The 27,858-nt window shown below is 44.3% G+C and overlaps 3 protein-coding genes across 3 annotated transcripts in view; all 3 read left to right on the top strand.

The window, feature by feature from the left end:
* Positions 1–859: 859 nt before the first annotated feature.
* On the top strand, positions 860–9,425 carry SPATA24 (spermatogenesis associated 24). Its single transcript, XM_048499802.1, has 6 exons — positions 860–963; positions 2,052–2,117; positions 2,457–2,587; positions 5,802–5,872; positions 7,072–7,174; positions 8,788–9,425. Exons 1-6 carry the CDS (start codon positions 883–885, stop codon positions 8,876–8,878), a joined length of 543 nt encoding a protein of 180 aa, XP_048355759.1. The 5' UTR covers positions 860–882; the 3' UTR covers positions 8,879–9,425.
* A 4,099-nt stretch (positions 9,426–13,524) lies between these two features.
* Positions 13,525–27,858, top strand: part of LRRC63 (leucine rich repeat containing 63) — a 53,266-nt gene continuing 38,932 nt past the window's right edge. Inside the window, exon 1 of the mRNA XM_048499760.1 lies at positions 13,525–13,631. The gene's annotated coding sequence lies outside the window, so the exon portion shown is untranslated. The remainder of the gene's footprint in view (positions 13,632–27,858) is intronic.
* PROB1 (proline rich basic protein 1) lies at positions 20,380–25,506 on the top strand. Its single transcript, XM_048506124.1, has 2 exons — positions 20,380–21,612; positions 21,676–25,506. Exons 1-2 carry the CDS (start codon positions 20,380–20,382, stop codon positions 24,988–24,990), a joined length of 4,548 nt encoding a protein of 1,515 aa, XP_048362081.1. The 3' UTR covers positions 24,991–25,506.

The following is a 27,858-nucleotide window of genomic DNA, read 5'->3' as shown; positions in this document are numbered from 1 at the left end:
GTCATCCACGACACCTGAAGTACAGTTCCAGTTTTAATTCAGGGAAAACCGATAACTGCCACAAGTTGAAATGTATGCAGCAAGGATTCTATACACATACAAATGGAGGGACAACAAAATTCCAACAAAACAAGACTGAATCTTGAAAGTCACAGAGTTGGCAGAGTTGGCCAGTGCAGGCCGACAGCGGTTATAAGAGACAAGAATATGGACAATTTTCTGAAAGACTGGAAATCCTTTGCGGACTACTTATTGAAAACATGTACAGAGTAACAACGGCAGGATTCAAGTCTTAAATTAAAACAGTGTATTGGATTAAGACAACTTTATAAGGTCTAAAAGTGGGAAAAAATGTTGATATTAATTATAAGCACTGAGTTAGAATTATGATATGTGTGCAGGCGTTTGTGCATGTTTTCCCCCTTTTCATTTAGTATTACTATTATAGGGCGGAGAGGGGTCTAGGTTGGGATTTTTTTCCCTGTATCTTTCTATGTACATGTTATTTACATGAGTAAAATAAATAAAAATTCTCAATAAAAAAAAGAAATTTATAAAACAAAAAATTTAAAGTGTCGTGTACTCTTTCTTTTCTATTAATTACAAGCGTATGATACCCAGGAAAACAGGTCCCGGTTTAACTCTGTCAATCCACATTTTAGGCGCCACTGTTTAAGCTTGCAAACGGAGGGGAAAAAGACTAGCGCGAGGATGCGCGCAACCGGCTCCCTTCCATCAACGACCGAGCGCGCGACCGCCCCCTCTCCATGAACCACGGGATGGACAACCGGCTCCACACCATCAACGAACGTCGGAGGCGCGGGGCGTTTTGATTGGCTGCGCGGCCTCTTCTGAAAGGGCGGAGCTTAAACCCGTGGCAAGATGGCGTCGCTGGTGGTTTTCCGGCAGTTGCGAGACGTGATTGCGACCCAGGAGGTGCTGGTGGAGAAGCTGAGGCAGCAGGTGCGGGGAAAGGAGATGCACCGTCCCTTTCGCTGCCTGAGCCCCAAGACCTCCCTGGTCCTCTGCAGCTGTCGTTACCCCTTGGCGATGAGTTAAAGTATAAGCCAAGAGCCCTTCACAGCCATGCTTACGAATATTACTACCCCTCCCTCCTTGCAATAATGTTTATATATAGCAATTGTTCTCCCCTTTCTTGTGAAAAGGAGTGGGAAGAAATCAGTAGATCTGATGCAGAGGAAAAGTAGAGTGTCTTCATGCCTCTTGTAATAAGCTTGTGAACCATATGGTGCAGGCACTGGGGTCAGGGGCTTTGTAAAGGGCGAGTGGGCAAATACACGGATGAGAGGCGGCTCGCTGGCAGTAACTGCTAAATGGTGCTGCCAGTTTGAGAGGCAGTGTGAATAATGCTTGCTGGGGGAATGGACACGGTTGGAAACTGGCTCTTACAGTGCAAACCTAAACAAACTTGTGTGTGAGTTTGCCATCAAATCGCAGCTGACTTAAGGTGACCCTACAGGGGTTTTAAGGCAAGAGATTTTCAGAAGTGATTTGCTATTATCCGCCTCTGCGGCTGAAGGGAGTTGTGAGAGAATTGTGCCTTGCCCAAGGTCACCCAGAAGGCTTTATATAGAGAAGTGGGGAATCAAACCTGGTTTTCTAAATTAGCACCTGGACTCTTAGCTACTACACCTTTTAAAATTAATTGAAGTTAGTGGATTTAGAAGGGTATAATTATCCTTAGGACTGCACTGTTAGTTATTCAGGTTACATACACCTTCCTCTGAAATATCAGTCATTGTCATGACATGCAGTGACATTTTGTTTGTACTCTTTCAGTAGAAAAGCAGGGATCTAGTTTCTGAATCTGGGGCACAAATGAATCATATTCTGGCAAATGAGCAAATATTATTTTGGCATTGCCCTTTGAACAGCCCAAGGTTCTGCTAAGTTAATCATGAAATCAGTTGGCTTTGGTATACCATATTCTGCATAAGATCACACTACAAAAATAATGTACATTCAGACATATTCCTGAATGATATACCATTTGTACAAATGTTTTAATAAAGGCAATGTCCTTTTTATAGATTACAGTACTGGAGGAGAATTCTGTTAGCAGGGTGGAATATGAGGCTATTGTCGAGAAGCTAGAGGTAAGTTGCTTTTTATCTGCAGTGGTTACATAGCCTTACCAATTTTTACACAGGTTTATTTATTTTTATTTATTTATTTATTAGATTTTTATACCGCCCGATCCCCGAAGGGCTCTAGAACACTTCTGTCTAGGTTTCCTATAGGTTTTCAATATTTAGATTCTGTTGAAAATTGGATCATAAATAAAGTGGTACTGAAGGTGGGAAAGTACTTTTAAATACCAGGGGCTGTGACAGCAGATAACAACCAGAATCTACTACCTGCGTTGCTTCGTTGGCAAATGAAATCTGTTCAGCAATTTAGTAACTTACATTCTTCAACTGTATTTCGATTTATAGGAGGAAGTAGAAGAACATGCAAAGACCAAGAGAAATCTGGCTAAGGAATCTGAACAGCTGGAGTTTGCCCTGGGGGAGATTGAAGTTCTGTCGAATCAACTTAAGAGAGAGAAACAAGCGTTTGATAATGCGTATGATTGTACATTGGAGAAGTGTCTGGAGAAAGCTGGTTTAGAGAGTGGCTGTTTTTTAAAAAAAGTTGTTTCTAATACCATAGGAATGGGTACAGCGTCAGTTATGGGCCCCATTGATTGCTAGCCAGTTTCTTGAGGCCATCAACCTTCATACAGGCCATGCTAGAACTGGAAGCAGGCCAGAATCCAACAGTTCTTCTCTCAAACTAGAACTGTTTGCCACTGCTGCTGGCACTTACCAAGGGAGGGACAGCTTCAGTAGCCTTCCCTCTTATGTGCTTCGGAGGCAGGAACAAACAGTCCTAGCACTGGAGAAGAGCAGCTGCATTCCATTATCTGCTCTATTACTGTGCATTTAGAAGATGGAAAGGAGGAAGAAGCTAAGTCCTAGCACGTGCTGTAACCAACTGTCCTGTTGCTCTTGGAGAGTTCTCCAGTTGTTGTAGCAGCTATTCTGAGGGGGTGGAGAGTTTTCCCCCTGCCCACTCTCACATCTAAGAGAACGGTTGTGCCTATAAGCCTCTGGTATAAAGCACCATTGACTTCAGTGGGATTTATGATTTTAAAAGTGCATTTAGAATTTCAGTCTGATCCCGTTCTTGTTTATCCTGAAACGTGTCCCATTTTGTTTAGCGGAATGAAGCGCTAAGTAAATACACGCAGGATTGCAGCTTTGGGGCAAAGTGAGACCATTGTGAATAAGTCCACATAAAGCTGGGTAATTTGCTTCCCAGTTGACAGGGAAAACAGCTGGCAGTTTTTCTGAAGATATCCTCATTAATATCGGATGTCTGAACAGAAAAGCCATGTGGATCCTGTATGAGTAATCTTAACCAGGTCACTATTTGGGGAGGGCAGTTTTGTTTCACTCAAGTGCAGGGGCGTAATGAGGCAGCCCTGGGCAAACTGTAGCCCTGGGCAAAACCTGAGTTGGATGCCCCCCCCCCCCAATTGGGCAGCCACTCCACCACAACCAATTTTTTTTTGCACCAGGACATTGGTGCCTGCAGGGGGTGCATCTTTAGACATATCAGCACCGAAATTTCAGCATATCATCAGGAGACTGTCCTTATGCTACTCCCCAAGTTTGGTGAGGTTTGGTTCAAGGAGTCCAAAGTTATGGACTCCCAAAGGGGGTGCCCCATCCCCCATTGTTTCCAATGGGAGCTAATAGGAGATGGGGGCTACAGTTTTGAGAATCCATAACTTTGGCCCCCCTGAACCAAACTGCACCAAACTTGGGGGAGTTGCCATCATCTCCAGATGATTACCCTGAAATTTTGGTGCCGATACATCAAAATGCACCTACTTGGGAACATCCTAGAAATTTGCCCAAGAATCTTTGTTCTGCATTGGTTTTCTGCATTGCTGTCAAGCCAGAGGGGTTGCACAATGGGGGCACATTTCTGAAGGCCCAGTCTCAAAACTTTCCGGGTCTCATCAGGAGACTGCCCTAATGATATCCCCTAAGTTTGGTGCAGTTTGGTTCAGGGGGCCCCAAGTTATGGACCCTCAAAACTGTAGCCCCCATCTCCTATTTTCTCCCATTGGAAACAATGGGGGATAGAGCACTGCAGGAGGTCCATAACTTTGGACTCCCTAGACAAACCTCACCAAACTTGGGGGGAATAGCATATGGGTGTCTCCTGATGATACGCTGAAATTTTAGTGCCACTAGACTAAAACTGCGCCCCTGCAGACCCAAAATGGAGAAAACCACTAAAATGCCAAAAGCGAGACCCAGCATTTTGATTACCCCATGAGTGATGCCTGGGCAGCTGCCCACCTTGCCCAATGGGCATTACGCCAGTGCTCAAGTGTGATTGTACTCAAACCCCTATGTTCCTGGCTCTTTTGAGAAATACAGCCACCACAACTGCTCTGAAAAATGCAGTGAATTTCATAGCAGGCTGCGCAAGCCTCCCATCTGCTCCATGCTGGCATTCAGAACTTTACATGAAAAATCAGTATGTTAAACGAGGTGTGATAAACTTTGGGAAATATTGTTGCTTCCTTTTTTAAAAAGCTACTTCTAGTTCTTCGCGGAACTTGGAGAGTAACCATCAGTGCCACAATTTTTAATTCACAAAGGTGCCTCGTTGCGATAATAATAATAATAATTATTAATCTTATTTATTGTTTTTGTGTGCGACCCTTCCCCCTAAGCAGGCTTCAGGCGGCTTACAGCAATTGTTCACAACAAAACAATTTCCATACAATGAGCATGGGCTCTAGACTTTTAGAACGCCTCAGGGGTCTGCAACCTGCGGCTCTCCAGATGTTCATGGACTACAATTCCCAATTGGCCATGCTGACAGGGCCTGATGGCATTTGTAGTCCGTGAACATCTGGAGAAACCTGATTCGACAACTAGGCTGATTACTAGTTTCCAGGAACAGGCCCCTTTATTGGTTGCAGAAGGTATTTCATTTAAATGAGAGAAGTTTTAAGAGCAGTGTCAATTACACGAGCGGCAGCATTTCTTTAGCCGTAAAATAACCTGGAGAAATATTTCAGAATGATTCCAATGAGGGGAAGGGAGTGCACAGGAAATTAATCTTAATGATGCCTATGAGCAACATGATCTAACATGGACAATCTGGGATTAGACTCTCTTGTCATGTAAAAAAAACCATAATTATCCCCCAACAACTTTGAAGATTGGGGAAGAGGCACTATTCAAAAATGATGTATATACTTTTCTGCTTCAGAGATATTGACAGCTGCAGGAGGTAGAATTTATACAAGGGAAATGGCTTGGGAACAAAGGAGCGAACACCCCCTTTCTTTAGACCTACTTGCCCAGAATTCAAAGCTGCCACTAACACACACAGAACTTCCTACCCATGGATTTTGTGAATATTATTTAGCTGCATCCTCTGAACATAGCTGAAGCCACACTTGAAATAAGATACCCACAGGTGTATTCAACAAACTTTCTAATAGATTTCTCTAGGTCATAACTTTTACAGCAATATATAAGTGCTCGTGCCTACATAATGTTAGGGGTGCTAAAACCAACCAATATCAAGGATCCCTTTCCCTGAGCAAGATCAGTCCACCAGTGATATTTAAAAAAACTCTGACCAATGTATGATCCTGTGAAGAATGTCAGTTGTGAAATAATTATGATATCATAGGAAAAGCTTAAAGGAAAGGTGCAGGGTGTGTTTTCCGACTGTACAGGTTTTTGTTGTTGCTTCTGTTGTAGACTTTCCAATGTGAAAAACAAAGCGCTGAAGGAGTCAATCCAAAAAGACAAACTGAAAAGCAAATGTACGGGTAGGTTTGCTAGATTACTTTGTTGTGTGAAAGTGTGTCATGTTACATTTCTAGATGCATCCCTGAGATGTCTTAAGTTTATACCTGGTGGTGGAAAATATGAATACACCAGTGACATAGGTGTACATTTTTAATGGGGTGGGTTCAGGAGGCGAGGCTCAGGGCAGGGCTTCCCCAAGCTCTACCACACTAGGACTCCACCCCTACCCGGGCTCGCAGCTGGCAGTCCCTTTTGCTCTTCTCACCGGGAAAGCCAGAAGAGACTACGGGTACCGGCCTTGGAGAGCTGCTTTTATAAGCACTGAGGCTGGGGGGTGGGACATAGGAAGGTGTGGCCATGCCCAGGGAGGGGCACCCAGAGACAATTTTCTTTGGACATGTAATGGGGGGGTTTGAACCCGTGAATCCCCCCTTACCTACATCCCTGCAATTATCACATGTTTGCTGACATGTATTACGTAGCCATAATTGGCTGCAGTTTGCTATTGAGAAAACAGCTGATAGCAAACTTGGGTGTGGCTTTAGGTCCGTGGTGGCGAACCTTTGGCACTCCAGATGTTATGGACTACAATTCCCATCAGTCCCTGCCAGCGTATTGGCCCATGCTGGCGGGGCACAATGAGAGTGTAGTCCCTCTTTATCCTGAGTCTGGGTCACTCCCTGCCTAGGTAATGGGATCTGCCCAAATACTCTGTTCAGCCATTGTACAAGATACTGGTGCCTTGTTTTGTGTGGGGGAAAGAACCTATAGACTATAGGCAGTAATACAATTAAAGAGAACAAAGGACAGGCTACTTCTATTCAGATGCCCTCACCTAGTGACTTTGCTATCTTCATTGTTACTCACATGCTAATGTGTGGATACCACTCAACACATGTAACAGACAATGGTTCTTTCCCCCACTCTGGACACTCCAACAGGTATATATACTCCACTTGTTTTCCTACCATCAGATCCTCTGAAGATGCCAGCCACAGACGCAGGCAAAACGTCAAGAGAGATTGCTGCTAGAACACGGCCATGCAGCCCGGAAACCACACAGCACCCCAGTGATTCCGGCTGTGAAAGCCTTCAACAAAATAAAGACATTATTAATCATGATATGTGCATATGCTTGCCATCTGCCCTGAGTTCTTCAGGTTTAGCATGCAGAAAGTTTGAAGCTGTGTTTTTTTTCTCTTTCAAATGTCTCTTACAGAAATTGAGAGCCATATTCAGAAACAGGAAGACATTCTGAACTCTAAAAACAATGAGATAAAGGAGCTGCAGCACTTCATAAACAAACAGAAGCAAACCTTGAAGTAAGTGTTTCATCTGCTTGTCTGTCAGTACTTTTAGACAATTAATTGAAAATGCATGCATTGGAACCAAAAGGCCTTTTCCGTCAGCAGCAGATAGGATGCAATTCTAGCCAGTTCCCCTACTCTCACTGTAGACCACCAGTTCATATCTTGTTCTGTTAGTAAGGTCCCGTCCCCCCCAGGAACAGCATTATGGGAAGCTTCAATGGGCATCAGCAGCAACAGAGAGGCAGGAAAGTTCTGTTCTGTGTGTGGAAGTGCCTTCCGTCAACCACTGACCTTTGTATTTAGTCCATCACGCTTTGACAGAGATAGCATGATGGTTCTTTTCTCTTTATTATTCTCCCACCTGAAACAAGGTATGTCCAGCGTCTGAAGGGGGAATGAACCGCAGTGTAGCAATGTCAGTGAATGCCAAGTAAAGAATCAAGGGGAATGTTTGACCAAGTCAAGGAAGGTTGTGCTGAGCTAGCACGGTTATCTGAGCTTTTAACTGAAGCCTCCAAAAGTCTGCATTCCTCACCTCATAACGAGAGTCGCCATGGCCACCAGTAGGGAATGGGGGTGTGGGGTTGCCATATCCAGCCTGAGAAACTCCTGAAGATCTGGAAATGGAGCATGGGGAGGACAGGGATTTCAGGCGGGGTCTCATACCATACAGTCCACCCTCCAAAATGGCCATTTTCTTCAGGGGAACTGATCTCTGTAGTCTGGAGATGAGCTATAATTCTGGTGGATCCCCAGAATACCATCTGGAGTCTGGCATTATTTTCCTATTTTCTTAAACGTAACAGTCAGCAGTTCTTCTTATGCTAGTAAAGTGAGACAGGTTGTTTGTTCCACAGAAAGATGATGGCTTGGTCAGTTGAGGGGCATTGGTGGAGAAAATTATATGCCTCCGCATTAGAATAATTCCAAACGAATGTGAGAATTATCATTCACTTTTATGTACTGCCTTTGTCAAAACCCTTATTTTGTACATTACCGAACATGGTACTTTGATACAAGAGCATGTATGCCAAAATGTATGTTTACTTTCAAATGGACGGGCAGGGCTAGGTAGGCACTAGAACCCAGACGGAGCATCGTACAACAAAGAATGTCTGGCATTCTTTGTTCTTTGGCAGGGGAATATACAACCCTAATATCATCTTTCTGTAGAACAGAGTATCGTAGTATTCTTAAAGGTATATTAAGAAGGAAGCATAGGTTGCTTTTCTACTGGTTACAGTTTGGTTCAGTATTGAGTTGTCATTGTACAATTGGTGTGAATGTTCTGCAAGGTCCTGATGTCAATTTGCCTATACATGCTGAAGTGTTGGAAACCACACTGAATGCAAAAGGGGAGGGGCAGTATAGAAACCAAATAAAATAAAATAATAAATATTTATTTTTAAAATTATTAATATGCATGGAGGGATTATTCTGTGAGTCCAACTTATTCCTGGTGACTCCCATTGAACTTCTTGATGTATGAAAGCAGTTCCAGAGTTGAATAAGGACTGCTTTATTTGGATGTGCCTGATGAATCTTTGTGAAGAAAATGATGTGATATGTGTTTTGTGATCTATTGTTGCAACTTCTCCATTGCAGTTTTTGTTTTGTTTTTGCAGGAAACAAGCATCTGACTTGAAAATACAAAAACAACAGGAGTATTACATTTCAAAAGTGCTCAGGGAAAAACCCAAGAAGAGTGTTAAGTAACTCTAGCAGCATTCCCTTATATGTTGTCTATCAGTTTTCTCATGAAGAAATTCTGTTGTTTGTAGGTAAAGAAACCATTTAGATGTTCACCTCCAAACAGTAATATCCAGCATAATCCCTATGGGTAACGCTCGCTAGAAGCATGTAGTCTGTCCGTACTTATCCACCAGGTCCCAGTCTTAAACTGGCATGTTTTGTATATAAGTTGAGATCGACAGGGATTGCAGAATTGGGCCCCTCATATTTAGGGCATATATCCAGATGATCTTGAGACCATCTGTGCACCAATCTACATAGTCTAATTATGTTGTGGATCTTTCTGCAAATTATTTAAACTCATTCCTGATACAGGTACATTTAAGGGATTCTGGCTGAGAGCTATCTTGTAATCTGTCAAGTGGCAGTCTGGTGTGACTCTTAGGTTCCATTCATTCTTCTCTGGAAAATGAAAAAGATGGCTTGAAAGACAGGTAGTGAAGTTTTAGCTATTGTCAACATCGAATGGAATCAGTGCACTGAAATTTACAAATAAATAATTTTAAGCTAATTGCCTGTGAATCCACTCACTTCCATTTGGCGATGGTCTTTCCAGTGGTTAAGAACACTTGTCCCAAAGCTACAAAAATGGGACAGCCCAGTGCTGTTAACAACTGCTTATTTCTGCCCAGCAGAGTGAAATCACTGAAACATCTTGTGTTCTTTCTTCCTTTGCTTACGACATTCCATTTCCAGTGTTTAATTTCTCAAGCATAATATGCCACGGCTCAAGTCTGGGATGAACTCCCATCCTCTGATCCGGAAGCCCTTCGTCCATATCCTTGGTGTTCGGAGAATCTTTGCACCAGGAACCCTTCCATCCACCCTTACGATTATAGTTTCTTGATGTTGAAAGTGGACCCTGTAGCAGAGCCCCAGCCTTATCCAATACCCAGTAATGATAGCCTGTGGTTCCGGTATGCAATTAGATTCTGAAGCTTAAATCAGGGCACACAACTTGCCATTTCTCTGGTTTGTTGGAAGTGTGACATCTCAGGCTACTGCATTAACATGAGATGTTTACAAAAGTTAAAGCAAACTAAATATGATGCCTCTAGCTTACCTCTGGCAGCTGTGTAAGACATAATGCAAGTGGGAAGAGTTCTGAAGCAGATCTCAAATTGCTAAGTCAAGAAATGATTGATTCCCACCCCCTCTCACAGGAGCGGAGCAAGGGGAAACTGTGCCTGGGGCACACGTGTACCCTGTGCCCCTGCCACGGCGCCGCCCAACCCGGAATGCCCCCAGAATGCCACCCCCCCCACTGCGGCTTCGCCTGGGGCGTCGCCCCCCCCTATCCTGTTGGTGCTACGCCACTGCCCTCTCCTATCAACCTCTCATTTCTTGTAGGCAAATGTATTTGTAGCCATCTTTAAGTTAGCCACATACATTTCTTCAGTAATGTAGGGTTTTCAATCTATTGGATTGTCCATCACAGTATTTCAAGCTCTTACCAGGACTTTCAGCCTTTAAAAGGTAATAAGGTTGTCAGTCCCCTGTTAACCTTGAACATATAATTCAATAATATGCAAAGGTCCTAATTTTTTTCTCTCTAAATTTTCTTCGTTCTCCATGTTTACCTTGTTATCTGTGGTGGGCTAGATTAGTGTCATTGAGTCCTCCTTTGCTACCATAACCCCATTTCCTAGCCGTGGCCATTTCTTGTTGTTTTCCTTCCTGATCTATCTTTCTGCCAAATTCATTTAGCATCCACATGCTGTAACCTCTCTCTCTGTTATTAGCTCTTCAAATTCTTACTAATTTTTTTTGGGTACTTCTGGAATGGGTCCTGGCATCCTTGATGCAAACCTGTGTGGTGCAGAAGCCAAACCCATTGAAATATGGATATAAACCACACTAATATCTGCGGCTTAAGCTTCATCAGTGGAATTCTGTGTGTAACAAAGTTTATTACAGGGAAGCAACAGATGCCCTAGGGGAGACTGCAGGCAGACATGAAAGCAACATCCTTTCCTGTTGCTTGTCCCCATCTGGTGTGCAAAAGTTTACAGCCTCTAAACATAAATATTTCATTTAGGTTTCATGTCCTGGATGTGGAACTTCAATGAGTGGGGCTTGGGTCGAGCAGATAGAATGCACTTCAAGAGGATGGACCCCGAGGAGAAGTGTGCTACTGCTAAAGCACTCCTCTTTTTTAGACAGAGTGCTGGTCTACAAATGCAGGAAAATTTGATGGTAGACTGACACAACAGAATCCCAAACTGCCACATCAGAAGGCAGGTACAGTGTTTAATGTTCCCCTGTGTAAAAATGCCTGGCCGTATGATAATCAAGGCAGGTGTACAACAGGTACTGTCACAAATATTACACCAGTGATGGCGAACCTTTTCGAGACCGAGTGCCCAAACTGCAACCCAAAACCCACTTATGTATCGCAAAGTGCCAACATGGCAATTTAACCCGAATACTGAGATTTCAGTTTAGGAAAAACGGTTGGCTCCGAGGCATGTGTTACTCGGGAGTAAGCTTGGCGGCAGTTGTTGGCTTTGCTTTGAAGCAACCATGCTCTTCCGGGTGAATCACGACCATAGGAGGGTTTACTCAGAAGCAAGCCCCATTGCCAGCAACCAAGCTTACTCCCAGGTAAAGGATTGTGCTTTAGTTCGACGCATGAAAATCAGTGGGGTTTAACAGCGCTTAACAGGGTTACCTACACTGCTACCCCAAAACTAGGCCTTAGGTTTAATGCTAATAATTGAGCCCAGCAGCCCTGGCCTGCCTAGATGTGTGTGTGTGGGGGGGCGATTTTCCCCCCACATGATGAACTCTGTTTGTGCGTGCCCACAGAGAGGACTCTGAGTGCCACCTCTGGCACCCGTGCCATAGGTTCGCCATCACTGTATTACACCCATGCGTACTCCAAGTACGCATGGGTGTAATATTTGTGACAGTGGCCGTATGATAAGAGAGCACACAAACAAGACAGGTATACTGAAAATGTGCTTCCTAAAGTGCTGTTCTATATACCATTTGCATGGTGTAGTGGGTAAGAGCAGGTGGATTCTAATCTGGAGAGCCGGTTTTGATTCCCCACTCCTTCACCTGAGTGCCAGAGGCTTATCTGGTGAACCAGATGCGTTTCTACACTCCTACATTCCTACTGGTTGACCTTGGGCTAGTCACAGTTCTTTGGAATTCTCTTAGCCCCACCTACCTCATAAGGTGTCTGTTGTGGTGAGAGGACGGGAAAGGAGCTTGTAAGCCACCTTGAGTCTCCTTACAGGACAGAAAAGTGGGGTATAAATCCAAACTCCTCCTCCTCCTCCTCTTCTTCTTGTTCAAAAATTTGATCCAGTACCTTCACTCTGAAGAGCCACCTCAGAGCTCCATTACCTTGTTGCTAGATGTACAGACCAGGTCTCAGTTTGTAAGGAAGAAAGTGAAGGTCCCTTCAGTTCAGCAACAAAGAGTCTAACTGTGTGGCTGAAACTCAGAATTGGCCCTTGGACATTTTTGTGTTGCTTGACTGATTTCTGTAGCAGTGATCAGCCCTGGGGTTTATGCCCACTTGGGAGCCCTGCCATCCATTCTGAAAGCCGCATGTGTAGAAATAGTGATATTGCTCAGTGATGAAGGAAGATTATATGGCACGTGTTCATCTCTCTCATAAGTCAGTTCTAGTGACTGAAAATATTCTGTAGCTTACCCTGACCCAGATGAAGCCCCGGTTGCTCCGTAGTGAAGAAAATGCAGTATTCCTCCAGAACATACGTCCGTTGCTGTGCAGAATCTAATTATGTGAGTACTTAATCTAATTATGTGGCAGGGGGTGATGGGAACTGTAGCCCATAACATCTGTAGGGCCGCGAGTTTGACACCTGTGCACTACACAATGTGTGGCATCTGTAACATTTCCACTTTGGATCCTGATCGTGAAGGTAATTTGGCCCTCTGGCTTATGCAGGCTTTATTTACCACTCCCACCGTGGCCTACATGACATCCAAGTACTAGATACTTTGTAGGGGGTGGGACATTTCTCAGCATGCCTTTTTAAACCAAAAACAAAAAAACCCCCACAACTCTCAGCTATGTAATTAAAAACAGAACAGGCCAAAAAAAGCCCCCGTTAAACATTTTATTGTCACTTTAAAAGTTAATTGTAATTCAGCTTGTCTCTAGTATTTTTAATTCCCAAGACTTTAAAATTAGCTGCATTGGTGAACCCATCTGACCCAGGGTATCCAGTAACGTATGGTCCTGGCATGGCTCCAGTGGATTAGCACCTGCTGCTGTTACTTTACTGGACTTTTTTTTTTTTTAAAAAAAACCCTTTACTATAGTTTCCAGTAAGAGTAGTCCTCTACAACTCATTCTGTGCTATAACTGCTGCTACTCTTGCAGTTTGCTTGTTTGCCTGCCATGCCTTCATCTTTTGCACCGAAAAGAAGAAAGTCTGATTCAAGCTTTTCCATTTTCGGAACACAAGACTCTGAAAAGTTGTTTTGTCCCGAGCTCTAAACAAAGTTCAGAGCCAGAACTGCAGCGGTTTTGGCATGCTTTTTGGGAATAGGTTGGATCCCTGCGCTGTGAATCAGCAAGCTAAGCTGGTGTGTCAAAGGTGTTTCAGCTATCTTGGCTTGGCTTCAGTATTGAGATGACGCTTGGGAAGTTGGGCTGATTAAAACCTCCTGACATTTAGATACTGAAATATTCACAAGAACTCGTGTTGCGCTGGTCGTCCAAGTACTTCCAAAGGTAATTTTATCCTCCCTAATTTAGCAGCTGTATGTCAATAGGGGTTTTGTTGCCCGCGTTGTCTGGCACAAACTTGAATATTGAAAAAGAAGTCTAGTTCACTGTGAAGAGCATAGCTGCCCTCTATGTCTATTTATTTATTTACTTTAATTAGACCTCCCTAGTGGGAACCAAAGCAGCTTGCATTGTCCTCCTTTTCTCCGTTTTATCCTCACAACAACTCTGCAAGGTAGAATAGATGTGACACACCAGACGTGGAAACGAGATGTGGAACACCACAAAACAAATAAAAAAGATGGGAAAGAATCACATTAAGTAGCTCCTGTATTAGTGCAGCAACTTTACTTTCTTGGTTTCAGGCAAAATACATTCCAAAAAAGGGAATGCTAAGAATTCTTTTTTCCAGATCCATCTTTGAAGAGGAGAAGTAAAGAGGTATTATGGAGCAGTTATAAATGTTTATTTACATTGCTTATAGTACACTTTGCTCAAGTCAGCTTATGCAGCACAAGTCAATACAATCAACAATGTAAGAGAATTTGGACCGCAGAAACCTGAAACAGCACAAAGTATAAGCATTAACATCAGAGACGTAGTGCCAAGGGGGTGGGGGAGGTCCGCGACGCACCAGATGGGCGCCCCTGCGGAGGCATTCCAGGGGGCGGGATGGGGCGTTCCGGGGGGGCTTGGAGGGGCGCGCAACGTGCGCGCACACCGGGCGCACTTCCCCCTTGCTCTGTCCCTGATTAACATGGTATGTTAAATGATGCAGAAATTACATATTAAGATCATATATCAACCGACAGCATGTGTTAAACACAGTAGTACAGATCACAGCCCCCATATCATTACCAAAGAATCTTTCTGAACCATTTGGTACATCCTTATTACCTGTATGAAAAAGCCCTCCTGAATAATTCTTTCTTGCATGGTTTTTGGAATGCCAGGAGAGTGAGAGGCTTCCTGCTCTCATCAAGTAGACCGTTCCATAAGGTGAGCACCACAGCAGACAGTGCACAGGATCAGACAGTTGACTTTTTGCCCATTTGCTAGGTAGCACCTGCAGAATCCCTTACTCAGATCAGCAAAGCTGTAATGGTTGAGCCTTGTGAGAAGCAATCCTGGAGATACGAATGCCCAAAGCCACGAAGGGCTTTGCATGTGATAAACCAGTGCCTTTGAATCGAGCCTGTTAACTGCGGGGCAGAATGGGAGTTAGGGTTAGGGTTCATGCTCTGCCTAGCTCCTGATAATGGTGAGCTCTGGCATTCTGCACCAGTTGGAGTCACTGAGCTGACTTCGAGGGGAGACCTATGTAGAGTGAATTACAGTAGATGCTGTGGCTCTGATGTGGATCAAGCCCGTGGACACTTGGAAATTAAGCTGCCAGAAGGGAATTCCCAGAACATATCTTGTCAAAACTCCCTGTGGATTTCCTAAACTGTGTATCTTCAGTGGCTTGATTCTGAGTTTTCTCCTCGTTCTCCTTAATTCACTTGGTTTGGATCCGACTCTCCTAATTTTATGCCTTTTCTAAAACCGTAACACTTTCAGGGGCCTTAATAATGAATTCGCTTTGTTTCATCTCTTAATTTATTCTTGTTTCAGTGCATATTTATATTCTTCTTTAAGCTGTATGAGTTGACTTGATCAATGGAAACACAATAAATGATAACATTTAGTGTCATGCAACATCAAAAATGAAGTATTGTGGGGTTTCTGGGCTGTATGGTTGTGTTCCAGTACCATTTTCTCCTGATGTTTCGCCTGCATCTGTGGCTGGCATCTTCAGAAGATCTGATGGTACCATCAGATCCTCTGAAGATGCCAGCCACAGATGCAGGCGAAACGTCAGGTTCAAATGCTACTGGAACATGGCCATACAGCCTGGAAACCCCACAACACCCCAGTGATTCCGGCTGTGAAAGCCTTCAACAATACAAAAATGAAGTAATTATAAAGAGGAGATAGTATACTCTTGTAAGAGCTGATCTGAGAGAGTAAAGGTTTAAATTGTGTCTCCATCAGAAAATAGTCATGTACATGCCCAGATACTTCGAAGGCTTATAGCCCCACTTGCTGTACATGGATTTACAAGCCATAATTACATAAAAGTCCTGCCGATTTAAGTGAAACATGAACGTATGTTCAGGATTGCATCCTAGAGTAGTTGCATTGGTTGTGAAAGTTTCTGTCTACAGCTTGAAATGGAGCCTTCTTCAGCCAACTGCTCTGCTGCTTTTTTTAATGAGCTTTCATGCCAGAGCGGTAACTTGAACTTGGGTCTCTTCAACTAGAGCACATGGTTATCATCAAATAGATGGAAAGGTAGCAAGAGCCACACATTTGTTTTGGAAAGCAGATCTGCAGTACAATTTTGGTGTTGATAACTCTGAATCGTGGTTGGTGGGATCGTGTCAGAGGCTATAAACGGCTCTGTTCACAATGGAAACTGCTTGCATAGCCAACAGATACTCCCATGAAGAAATCCTAGCTTTCAGCTTCAGGTTGTAGGAATAGGAACATATTTCTAAAGTATTCTTATTGATCATTTAAAAGAAGAAGGAAAGTACTGTTTTCCCATCATGCACGTTCTTTTGCATTCTTTCACAGTTGCAGTGAAGCCAAAATGGCCAATTACAGAGCAAAGAGAACCAAACAAGATTAGGTCATGTGATCAGTATTTTAAACTATTAACTTGATTTGAACTATTGAAGACTGTTTTAATCATTGTCTCAGAGGAATGAAATCAACTGCTGCAAAACAAAGTTAACCTCTTCAAAAGTAGTGAATTATAATTTTTACCAATGAGCTCTACCAATGTGGCTGAGTCGTGGCCTTGGATCATGTGGTAAACTTCCACTTGTGGAAGGATGTGGAGGACCCAAGGAGCAGCATTTTGGACATTTTGGGCTGGAGCAGGAGAGGCATTGGAGGTCCTGTTCTGCTGGTGGAAATGCTTTCTGTCTGTAGTGCTACCCAAAGCTTGGCTGTTTTTTATCACCTGAAAAGAAGGGCTTGTGTTAAGTCAGCGATGGGCTAATTCTTTCAGCCTTGAGTCCACTCATTCATAGGAATGCTGCAGGCAGCCAGGTGGCATGAAGAGGAAAAGATGCTGGTTACGGCATGAGAAGAAGAAGAGTTTGGATTTATACCCTACCTTTCTCTCCTGTAAGGAGACTCAAGGTGGCTTACAAACTCCTTTCCCTTCCTCTCCCTGCAACAGACTCCTTGTGAGGTTGGTGGGGCTGAGGGAGCTCAGAGAGAACTGTGACTAGCCCAAGCTCAGCCAGCAGGAATGTAGGAGTGCAGAAACACATCTGGTTCACCAGATACGCCTCTGCCACTCAGGTGGAGGAATGGGGAATCAAACCCTGTTCTCCAGATTAGAATCCACCTGCTCTTAACCACTACACCATGCTGGCTCTCTCAGCTATACCTTTCATACACTGTGGGGCATGTAGCTTGAAGTCAGGGTCCCCACCCTGTGTCTTGTGTAACAGATGTGAGTTATGGTGTCCAATTGAGATTGCAGCTGTGTTGCATGTGGGGAAGGAGCTTCAACCCCCTCCATACAAAACACTCACCATTTTCATACTTGAACTGGTTGGAAGGTGCTGTTTGGCCCCCTTGAAGAAACTCATCAGTGTAAAATGTTTCAGATTGAGTAAATAGTGGAAGGCGGAGGCACTGCATTCATATTGTGAATTGTGCACACCACAATATTGTGAATTGTGCACACCACAAACTGGAACTGAGAACCTGCAACTTTCATTTATTATAGATGTGGAAACCGGACTCAACCTGTGTATTGCATAATGTGCAAAACTATTATCAGAAATGACCCTTATCACTGACAGCTGCATATGTGTAACCATTTCGAGATGCATTCAGGTATAACCGGTGGCCTGGAGGAGAGGTTTTACTGTGGTGTCAAGTTTGTCCAGAATTGCTGCAGAGTTAGAAGCCTTCTGTCCTTCCCTTAGTAACAAATTTGGGGGGGGGGGGGGGATGCCAACTGTGGAGCGGAATTGGTGCCTTCAAGAGATGTTTGACCAATAGCAAATCAGCAACTCGCCCTCAATTGACAATATTTACCTGAACTGACCATCCTGAAATCACCTGAAATAGTTATAATGTGACGATAGAGCTGGATAAAATTTGATCTTAGTGTGTTGAAAGTTTGTGCAGCTGAAGAGGACCTTTTCCCGTGTGGAAGGCAGGAAAAGTCTCTATGAATAGGATTGGGAAAATCCTAAATGTTTTTTTCTGGCCTGGTGTCAGAACCCAAAACATTTAGACCTTTAGAAGACAATAACAAAATCCCAAATTAAGCACACAGGGCTACAGGAATCCAGTGCAAACACAGTGGTGTTTATCATGTGGTTTTTTTTTCTGACCCCTTCCTGATGTGAGGCAGGCTGATACATTCTGCATCAAGTGCCGACTGAGCCGACAGAGACCATGTTACAAGAGTCAGGTTGCAGTAAATGAAGTATGTTCATAAGAGCCACATTTGGAAGAAGTAATCATAGCCTTCTTTGAAATACTATGTGTGAGAAGCAATCCTGACCACCACCACCACCACCACCGTGATTTAAGCCTCAAGGTACAACTACTGACCCCGTACCGCCCAGGCTGTAAACCTGGCTTGCTCTCGAGAGACGATGGAAGGCACAAAGCCAGCAGCCGTAATTCCTTAAGCCTTGTCTGGAGTCTCCTTTAGTCCACTTGTCTGCATCTAGTTTAAATTGTTACTTGTCTTGAATTTCAACTCAGCAGAAGCACAATGTAAAATAATCAGTGGTATTTCGCCGCCGCTACATACCAGATCAGGGCTGTGTCTTTGGCAAGGATGAAAGGGGGCTTAAGGCAGGGGTAATAATTTCCCTCGTGAGGAATGAGAACTCACGTGATAAACGGTACAACTCGTTCGATAATGATGCGGTGGACCACTTGGTCTGGTTATCAAATCAAACTGCTGAAGTTTTACCATCACTCAGCTGCTTGCAGTAAAGACTGATATAAGGCCAGGCATTTATGATGGGAGTATGGGATATTTGAAATGAAGAGGAGTCAAAAATATTGTGAAGAAATGGTTATACTTATTTTAATCAAATGTGTCCGTAGGAAGCAAAAGGCCAGATAAGACTGATCATGTTGGTTACATCCAGTGGTGGGATTACAGTAATTTAACAACCGGTTCCTGTGGCGGGATTTAAATAATTTAACAACTGGTTGTTTACAAGCACCATTTTAACAACCGGTTCTGCCAAAGTGGTGCGAACCTGCTGAATCCCACCACTGGTTACATTTATGTAAAAGTCATGGGGTATTGAGATGTTTCTAAAGTACAGTACATCTAAAGGGCTGAAGTTTTGATTTATTTGTTCAATCTAATTGCTGCTTGATAAAATACCTAACGACGCTGTTATGACTACATGATTCTATGTCTGCATATGATGCACAGTTATTGGCTTGGATCTAAAGTTGGATGAGCAGAAATCAGCAAGTGGAATAAAACTTTCCAACCTTTTCATTCCCACCACAGTTCATTGTGTTCCCTGAGATATTGCCTGAAGCGTCAGCAGGGGACCTCCAGGAACAGTTTAGAGGACATGGGACTGGGGCAGGGGAGTGCAGTGGGAGGAGCAAATAAGAGCTCTTGCAAGAGTAGCAAACGAGCTTTGGATTTGAGCCATTGTCATTAAATATAATCCTGTTGTTATGACAGAGGTAGTAGCAAACCAAAACAAAGAATAATGCTAGTTTTTTACTGTAATGATGGCACCTTGTTCCAGTGTTCTGCATCACTGTACCCAGTAGCCAAGGGGTCCAACCCCAGTGTACTCCGGATTACCACTTCTGGCAGAACTCAGTTGCCCCTCTAACTGGTAATTCAAGTATAGGGGGTGCACCATAGATATGCCAGCATAAATCTCTTATCCACAGAACATCAGGGCCGGTGGCATTTTTTGGCTTGGAACTGAAAGTTCAGAATGTGACGTTCCAGTAATTTTCCTAATTTTTGGCTCTCATCTACAGATTACAGGAAGTGTGATGGAATGAAGTTCTGTGAGCAGTAACCCCGGAGGCTCTTTGTTGCCTTTACTCCATCACTCTGAGGACCAAAACTTAGCGTGGTTTTAGAAATTATTATCAATTAAGGTGTATTATATCTTATTGCTGCTGCTGCGTTTTATGGTTATAGATTTGTAAATTGTTTTAAATTACACTAGTTTTTCTGTGTAAAATGTTGTTTTTAGCCTGCTGTGTTTAATGTTATTATGTATTGTTGTTGCAGGCCTGCTGTACGCCGCTCAGAGCCCTTCGAGGATGGGCAGTTTAAAATCTAATATATAATAAATAAATAAATTAAATATTACTAAAGCACTTGTGGTGGAAAGCTCTCTTCTTGCGGAGAAAATGCGATGTCAGCTGACGGCTGCATTTTTTAATACCGCTAGTTACGGTTGCTCTTGGTTGCTATTTATTCACATAGCTGTCTCCCAGCTACATTTTATTTCAAATCACGTTTGCCTTCTGAAACACGGGCATCGCTCCTCTAAATTTCTGAGGGAGTTGCTCTGGAGAAAAAGAAAGCAAATATGGCGTTGATATTTTGTTTGTTTACTGATGTATGTGTTTTTATAGCACGCTGTTATTTATGCGTTTCTATTTTCCTCCGCAAGCTTCTCAGGCACATGACGCTGCCAGGAGGTTGCTTGGGGTTTTTTTTTTTTAAATCATGACTGGATTAAACAGGGAGAGGGTGGAACATGAGCTTCATCCAGAAGATCAGATTCTCAGCTTGACTGGGAACAGCCCCAGCCACAAGGATAAAACCGGATCCAGCCTCCCATTGTTCCCAGCTCGGATTCACATGGGCTACAGCATAAAAATGTTCTCCTGTGTGGCAAGGGATGGCCAGATTTCTCCTGAGCCCGGCGGACTGACTGAAGAACATTTCAACCACTACGGGTGCAGCCATTTTTCTCCCGAGAAGGACAGTCACGTTTCTACCCATTCCAAGGGAGACCACACTTCTGAGACATCTGGTTCCTCTTACCGTACAGCTCTGTGCTCAGAGGAAGCAGAGAGTTTTAAGGACTGCGTCGAGTACTTCGAAGAACCTGGAGATCATACCGAGCAGCGCACTTACTGTGACTCCGAGTACAAGCAGGACAGCGTAACAGCAACACCAATCCTCTCTGCAGGTCAGGCAAGCCCCGTCGACAGGAACAAAGTTTCCAAGGGCACAGGCAGCCAACTTCATGGGACTCTGAACAGCTTTGGCAAGGCCTTACAAGATCCAGGTGGAGACAGCGAAGGGGAAGCTGATACTTATGTTGCTACATCTGAAGGAATTCACGCTCATTTTGCTGTAAATGGAAGCAAGGCTTTCGGAGGCTCGTTGGCAGTCCAAGACATGAGACCCCAGAGCCTGCAGGCGGGCAGAAATGGTGCTATAAAAGATCAAACCTGCAGAGACGGACTCTGTCCCAGTGACAAGGAGAGCCAACAGGTTCAGATGTCAATCAAATCTAAGAATAGCTCGGACCCAGTGTGCAGCAGCAGCATGGGTCCAGTCACAAGAAGGCTGCAGCCAGGAGACGGCGGATCTAAATACTTGGATTGCCCTACACAGTTCGGTTCTGAGAAATCCAAGGAAATGTTCCCCAATGTCCGCAAGCTGAAGAAAAACGTCCTTGCTGGTCGAGCTCATGGTCCTGTAAGTAGCAAAGCAGCATGCCCCAAATATTTTGGAGAAAATTTGAGTGTGCTGAGTGACTCTGATGAGGCTGATAACGAAGTAGAGAAACTTACCGCCCTGTCTTTCCAGAGCCTCTCGTGTCCCCAAGGCAGTTACTTAGATATGTACAGTTCCAGTAACAGGACGTCATCCAGCCTGTCCAATTCCTTGCCGGAAGACAATATTGGAATGAACAGGTGGCCAACGTGTAGCGACCCAAGGAAAACAGTGGTGGTTAACCACACTAAAGGAAGCTGGCAGTTCCCATCAGCCAACAAGGCCCCAGAGAAGGACTTGTGTGCTAGTGCACTGGGGAAGGAACACTTTGAGTGTGTTGACGTCACACTAGACAATGCTGATGGGAGAAGGAGCCTTTGTAAAAAAAGAATGGTGCCCAAACGTCAGATTCAGTTGAGGCGGAAGGAGAAGAAAGACACAGGCTTTTGTGCCGCTGGTGACTGTGCTATCCTCCAGCCATTCACACAACCAAGGAAAGAGTCGTGCATAAAGGGTAGGACTATCAGTGATGAGTTTAGGCTCAATTATAAGCAATTTATGAGGGCAGCCTCTCTGAACAGTTCTTACAGCAAAACTAGGATGGCTTCAAGTCTGGTGAAAAACGTTTTGGCTAAAAAAATGCAGTACGAACAACGGATCAAAACGGAGCAAGGGTCTGTCCGAGGCAGCTCCACCTCCTCTGTCCCGTCCTCCGTTAGCACAGACCTCCAGGGGGACAGTTTAGAAGGCAAGTCAAGTTCTTTGTCCAAATCAGACTGCAGCTTTTCAACCGAGGATGTGCAAAGTCATTCTACCAGCGAGAGATCTGAGCCCGTGGCCGTGAATAACAAGGGCATCTGCGCCGTCAGGCCAACGAAAGGTGTTGTGTTGAATGAACAACTGAGGGAGAATGTCTGCAAACTGAAAAAGACATTTAATGAGCTGAACGAGAGGATGAAATATCAAGAAGCCAGTCAACTGATGAGACTCCCTGTCTTGGCAGACGATGATGTAAAGCTGATAGAATCAAGCAACACAAGAAAACCGGCAACTGGAGAGAGAAAAGAGTACCGGAGAGCCCGGGCTGTGTTTGAGTCCATGCAAGATGATACTAAAACCACAGGCGCAATCCCAAAATTTGCCAAGACGCCAAAGCCTTGGCCAAACCTGAAACAGCGAGCCATTCGGCAGAACAAATACACCCAGGCGAAAGAAGAGAAGATCCCCTTCAAAACTAAAAGCCTTGTGGCAGCCAAAGATACCTCCAGGAATACCTTCACATCCAAAACCAAAGAAATGAAACTCATCCCTCAGGTTACAAATGAACAGCCCAATGTTCTAAATGCGTTCAAGCACTTGTCTTTAGACAGAGATTCCAATACCAGGAGGTTGCCCGCAGCTCAGAGTACGAAATTTTCATCGCTGGTTTTTCCAACTTCTGGCAAAATATGCTCTGATGAAACACTCCACTTGATCGAGGCCCCCCAGATGGAAAGCAGAGGAAAGATAAGAAAACATCAGCCAAGAGACGTCAGGAAATTAGTCAACGACACCCATAACCTTGGTTTCAAATCATCAGACAGCTCCAGTGCCGAGCAGCTTTCCTACTCAGAAAGCAAAAGCGAGAGCAGCCAAGGTGTGTTGCCAAAAGACTCTATGTCTATCTCACCTCTCTTCATTCACTGCACCTCAGTACGCCGGAAAGAGGATACACAAGCAGTAAACCAGTTACAAGAGAAAAGGCAAGATGAAACGAGAGACGTGGATGCATCAACCCTTTCTTTACACGATCTGGGCTCGAGTAGCACTGATCATCCTCACGCCCCAACACAGACACCGGGGAACATATCTACATGTCATCCAGAAAACAGATGGCCCACGGTGAGTGAACCTGCAGTGCACATCACTTCAATTCAGTCCAGGAAGTGTGTGGTTGAGAATAAAGAACTTCAGCCCAAAGTTGAAAATAAACCAGTGCTTTGTGAGCGGACTGAGTTAAACGTCAGACCTTCTTCTGCAGCGACCAAGAAAGAGTCTCAGCTGAACATTAAAGTCAACAGTTCTGTCTCCAAGCAGACACACAAAACGGAAACTGATCATTTCCCCGCTTCAAGTTGTTCTGTGTTGGAAGAAAGGACCACAAATGAAGCTTTCTCGCCGTCCATTCTCAGTTCAAGAGAAAACGAGGCTGCTTCTTCATCGGAGGCCAACGTGATCCCGTCTTCTAAATGTCTCCAGGAGATCGGTAAGAAAGATGGTGGCCATGTAGCAGTGAGCCATAGTCATGACCCATCCAAAGCCCAGGAACCTGAACTGTCCCATCAGAAACATTTGCCCAGTGAGAATATCTCAGCGATGCCTAAAGACAGTAAAAATTCTTCAGGCTTTTTGAAAGACGAAAATGCATTCTCTGGATTAATCCATGGAAGCAGCAGATACCCACAATCCATCAGACCCCCAGTGATGAGCACCCAAAACAATCAGGCACAGACTGCAGCCAACAGCCATTTTGCTGACAGTTTATTTGAAACAGGAGTACTGGAAGACTCCAGATCCTGGGATAACAATAACAAAATGCCTCCAGAATGTGACATTTCAGATAGCCCGTTCCCAACACGAGAGTATGCTGATGGGATCAAGCCAATATCAAACCCTCCTTTCACTCCATCATCCTCTTATGGAAAGTTCCATGACCCAGGGTTCGATGGCCTTAATAAGCATCAGGTGACAAATGAACAGTACTTTTCGTCAGCACAAGCTGACAACACAAATTACTTGACAATTCCTGTGAGAGCCCATCAGTCCGAGGCAGTTGCTAAGCACCCATCACCTGCGCACCCAGACAACAACTCCTTCATGTCCAGTGTCTCTTTCCAGCCTAGCGGAGAAGCTCCGGGAAACAAAGCAAGTGCTGAACATTTCCTGCCAAGACAGTTAGAAAGAAGGGTGCCCTCTGACAATTTGTTACAGGGTAACCTGAGCCACGGGCAGATCCCCCCACAACTTGACGAAGCTCCCAATTTCTCGAGAAGAAACGAAAGGGTCTCCCCATCTGGTAAGATTCCCCCAAGCCCAACCAGACACTTTGCTGCTCCTCCACAGGCACACAGGAAAATGTTAGTCGACCCAGAGAGCGGGAAATGCTACTATGTGGAATCACCAAGGCAGCCTCAGCTGAAGATGCTTTACGATCCAGAGACGGGGCAGTACATTGAAGTGTTAATACCACCAGTCCCACTGTCATCGCACAGCGGACTTTACCAGCCTTCTTTCCCACCAGTGGTTATGAATCCAGGAGGCTATGGTCCACCGTATATGTCGTACCCTGGATTCCCAGGCTTCCCCCCTCCCCCTCCTGCGATGCCACCTGTGCAGATGGACCTTCAAGACCAATCACCCATTCAAGAAAATACCAACGAGGGCTTCGGCCATTTCCCATTGACTGAAATGCCGCCAGCCACCCAAACGACTGACGGCAACTACATGGAAAGTTTATATTATATTCCCACGGGGATGAACTCAAGTCCAAATGCAAGCCAAACTGCATTCACCCAACCTGCAAGTTCTGGTCCTCCTATGGCAGAAAAGGGGACCTTCCCTAGGATGTGACATTTATGTGCTTACAAGGGCGTTTAGGAAGACTGGGGGGCGGGTTTTGTATTTCAGATCATTCTTTTTTTAAAAAAAAATCAAGCCGACTTCATTCCCTGGAAATTGGGAGGGAAAGGAATACCAGGAAAGAGGAGGCTTGGGGGCTTTTTGTTCAAGTTTTCAGCCACTCGGGCTCTCACGGACTCATGAGGTAATGGTACAAGCAGAGTTTACAGCATGTATCATTTGCTCGATAAATGTTATTTTTTAATTAATGTAAACATCCCTGGTAATAATAATGGGCCACATTCTGGTGCTAATTGAAGCCAATGTGAGCTTTGGGATTGACTTCAAGGGGACCAGGATATAGGCTATAACATTTTAACTGCTTAGTTTGTTTCTTGGGGCTTGTTGTAGACAGTGTACTATTTGAATGTTTCAGCCTACACCCAAGCAGTCTGGTTATTCATCTAACTCAGCTCTTCCATAGCAATTAAATGTTCCTCCAAGCTTTTCAGATTTGGTATTTTCATACCTTGCACACAGATATATCTCACTGCTGCTTCCAGGTTCTATGTACTCTAACGGGCCTTTACACCACAACTGCTGTCAGAGAGGTTTTCTGTAGTACAAGTTCTATCATTATAAATGCTTTGATGATAGAGACACATAGGAGCTGCTTAAGAACAGGTAGCTTCACAGTTCAATTGGGCTTCACTACTTCAGTGAGCTTCAGACATCCCAGAGCCTTTCACTGAGATTTTCCTCTTAACTCTAGCCAGATTTGGCAAACAGCAAAGCAGCAGGAAAAGAAAGATCACCAGAAATGCTCAACTAAGGCCTCCCGTTTACCCATCTAGGATGAGGAATGATCAGCTTCTAGTCCTAATTCATTACCCCCTAGAAACTGAGGAGTAAAAGAAAAAAAAATGACCTCACATAATGACCCTCTAGGAATATCCCCTATTCTCTGTGATAAAGACCATGAGTTTGGGAGAATTAGCTGGAGGCAGAGAGCACAGGGGTTAACTGGGATCAATAACCTAAGTATACCAGGATAGTACAGGTTCATTTTAGAGCTCACAAACAGAGCGAATGGACAAAGGACCAATACTTATACCCCAAAATGAGACAGTATGAGGTAAACTGGCAGGAAAACCAGAGAGAAAAAGATTGATCACTTTCCCAGGGTTTCAACAAAAAGATAGGAGGGGCTTGATCACATGTCAGGACCAAAGAGAATGCCTGGGCTATTCTCCTGAATACTGATTGATTGCTGGGATGGATGCAGATAGGGTAAGTGCTGATTAAATTACCATAGGCCCCGGGTGACAGAGTGGGCATTAGTCAGCCCCATTGTCTAGCCAGGCATACCTTAGAGCCTGGGGAAAAGATCAACAGCCAACCGCCTTCCTGCCTAGGCTTGACACAAAATGGACCCCAAGGCCGTTTGAGAGGCATCCATTTTACGGGGAGTGTTTTGTTCTGATGCCAGGCCCCTGTGCCTTCACGGTACCCCTTAGTAAGAGGAGGAGTCCAATTGCAGAGGCAGCCTAGAGTGTAACCCCAGTCTGAACACTGTGCTAAAAGGCCAAACTAGGCCCTGATCAACCTGTTTGTTTATGCAAAAGGATGAATGTACATTCTATTGTTGAAGGCTTTCACGGCCGAAATCAATGGGGCGTTGTGGGGTTTCTGGACTGTATGGCCGTGTTCCAGTAGCATTTTCTCCTGACGTTTCGCCTGCATCCGTGGCTGGCATCTTCAGAGGATCCTCTGAAGATGCCAGCCACAGATGCAGGCAAAACATCAGGAGAAAATGCTGCTGGAACACGGCCATACAGTCCAGAAACCCCACAACACCCCATTGTACATCCTTCTCATCAAAAAGGGATGAGAGAAGCAGTGGGTGACAACTGTAACCTTAACAGTACAGCTCTTAGGTTTAAAAAATGTCTGAAATGTGTGATAAACATTTGTGATCAGATGGCAATAATTTAAAGTGAGGAATGGGCCTTAAAATAGTGGACCTTAGGCAATTAATTCAACCCCCTATTACGTATATGTGTCTAGGTAAGTACCAGCACCCTGCTGTCATGGGGCAGGGCAGCTGCTTGAATTTATAGCACCCTCAACTTACTCAGGGTGGGTCTCAACAACATATTGAGGCTTTCTCAGAGAGTAAGAAGGGATCGTTCCATAAGCAGCCGAACAGAACATCAGCAGCTGTTACCCAGACTATATCGAATAGAGACTGGCAGTATTGGCAGGAAGGAAAAAAACCTTCAGAATATCAGTTTGCAAACAGGTGGGTTGAACAAAGGCTGCCTGGTACTACAAGATATGAAAAAAAAAATTGTCGTTGGACTTGAATATGTTTATGGATAAAATGAGCCTCAGGCGCAGCAGCACATTGGACTAAAGCTCTGCTTCCTTTCCTCTCGCATCCCATTTAACAATTCCACATAGTTTGCATTTTTAGCGTCACAGATGGAAGTGTCGTTTGTAAACCACTTAAGACTGGGTCTGGTTTTACTTTTCATTGCAGTGATTAAGCTCCTATCCACTAGCATCGTTGTTTACCAGACACCTCCAGAAATTATTTTTTCCTAAAAACACAACATGTTGTAAGCGCAACTCATTGTCAGGAGATTTTTCACTCCGTTCCCTTGGGGAGCAACTAGTGAGTATTTATAGAAGAGGAGTTGTTATTCAGGTGAGAATGAGAGGGAATACGTGGGAGGTTCCCATTTTGGAAGCGGTGCTGCATCGCAATGTAACTTACAGATGCCATGGAGGTCTGCCTGCAAACTGTAACCAGGAAAGGAACAGAGGGGTAAGATGAGGCCAGAGTTGTTGTTCTTTTCCTTATGAGTCTGTGCCTCT

The sequence above is a fragment of the Sphaerodactylus townsendi genome, linkage group LG01, assembly GCF_021028975.2.
Source record: "Sphaerodactylus townsendi isolate TG3544 linkage group LG01, MPM_Stown_v2.3, whole genome shotgun sequence".
NCBI lineage: Eukaryota > Metazoa > Chordata > Lepidosauria > Squamata > Sphaerodactylidae > Sphaerodactylus > Sphaerodactylus townsendi.
The sequence above is the reverse complement of the archived record's forward strand: the minus strand, read 5'-3'. Positions and strand labels throughout refer to the sequence as shown.

Excerpts from the sequence above, each read along its gene's own strand:
- SPATA24 (XM_048499802.1), top strand. The coding sequence starts at position 883 with ATGGCGTCGCTGGTGGTTTTCCGGCAGTTGCGAGACGTGATTGCGACC. Across the intron at positions 964-2,051 it reads TGGAGAAGCTGAGGCAGCAG|ATTACAGTACTGGAGGAGAA; the intron begins GTGCGGGGAAAG and ends TCCTTTTTATAG. Across the intron at positions 5,873-7,071 it reads ACTGAAAAGCAAATGTACGG|AAATTGAGAGCCATATTCAG; the intron begins GTAGGTTTGCTA and ends TGTCTCTTACAG.
- PROB1 (XM_048506124.1), top strand. The coding sequence starts at position 20,380 with ATGACTGGATTAAACAGGGAGAGGGTGGAACATGAGCTTCATCCAGAA. Across the intron at positions 21,613-21,675 it reads GTAGCGACCCAAGGAAAACA|GACTTGTGTGCTAGTGCACT; the intron begins GTGGTGGTTAAC and ends GCCCCAGAGAAG.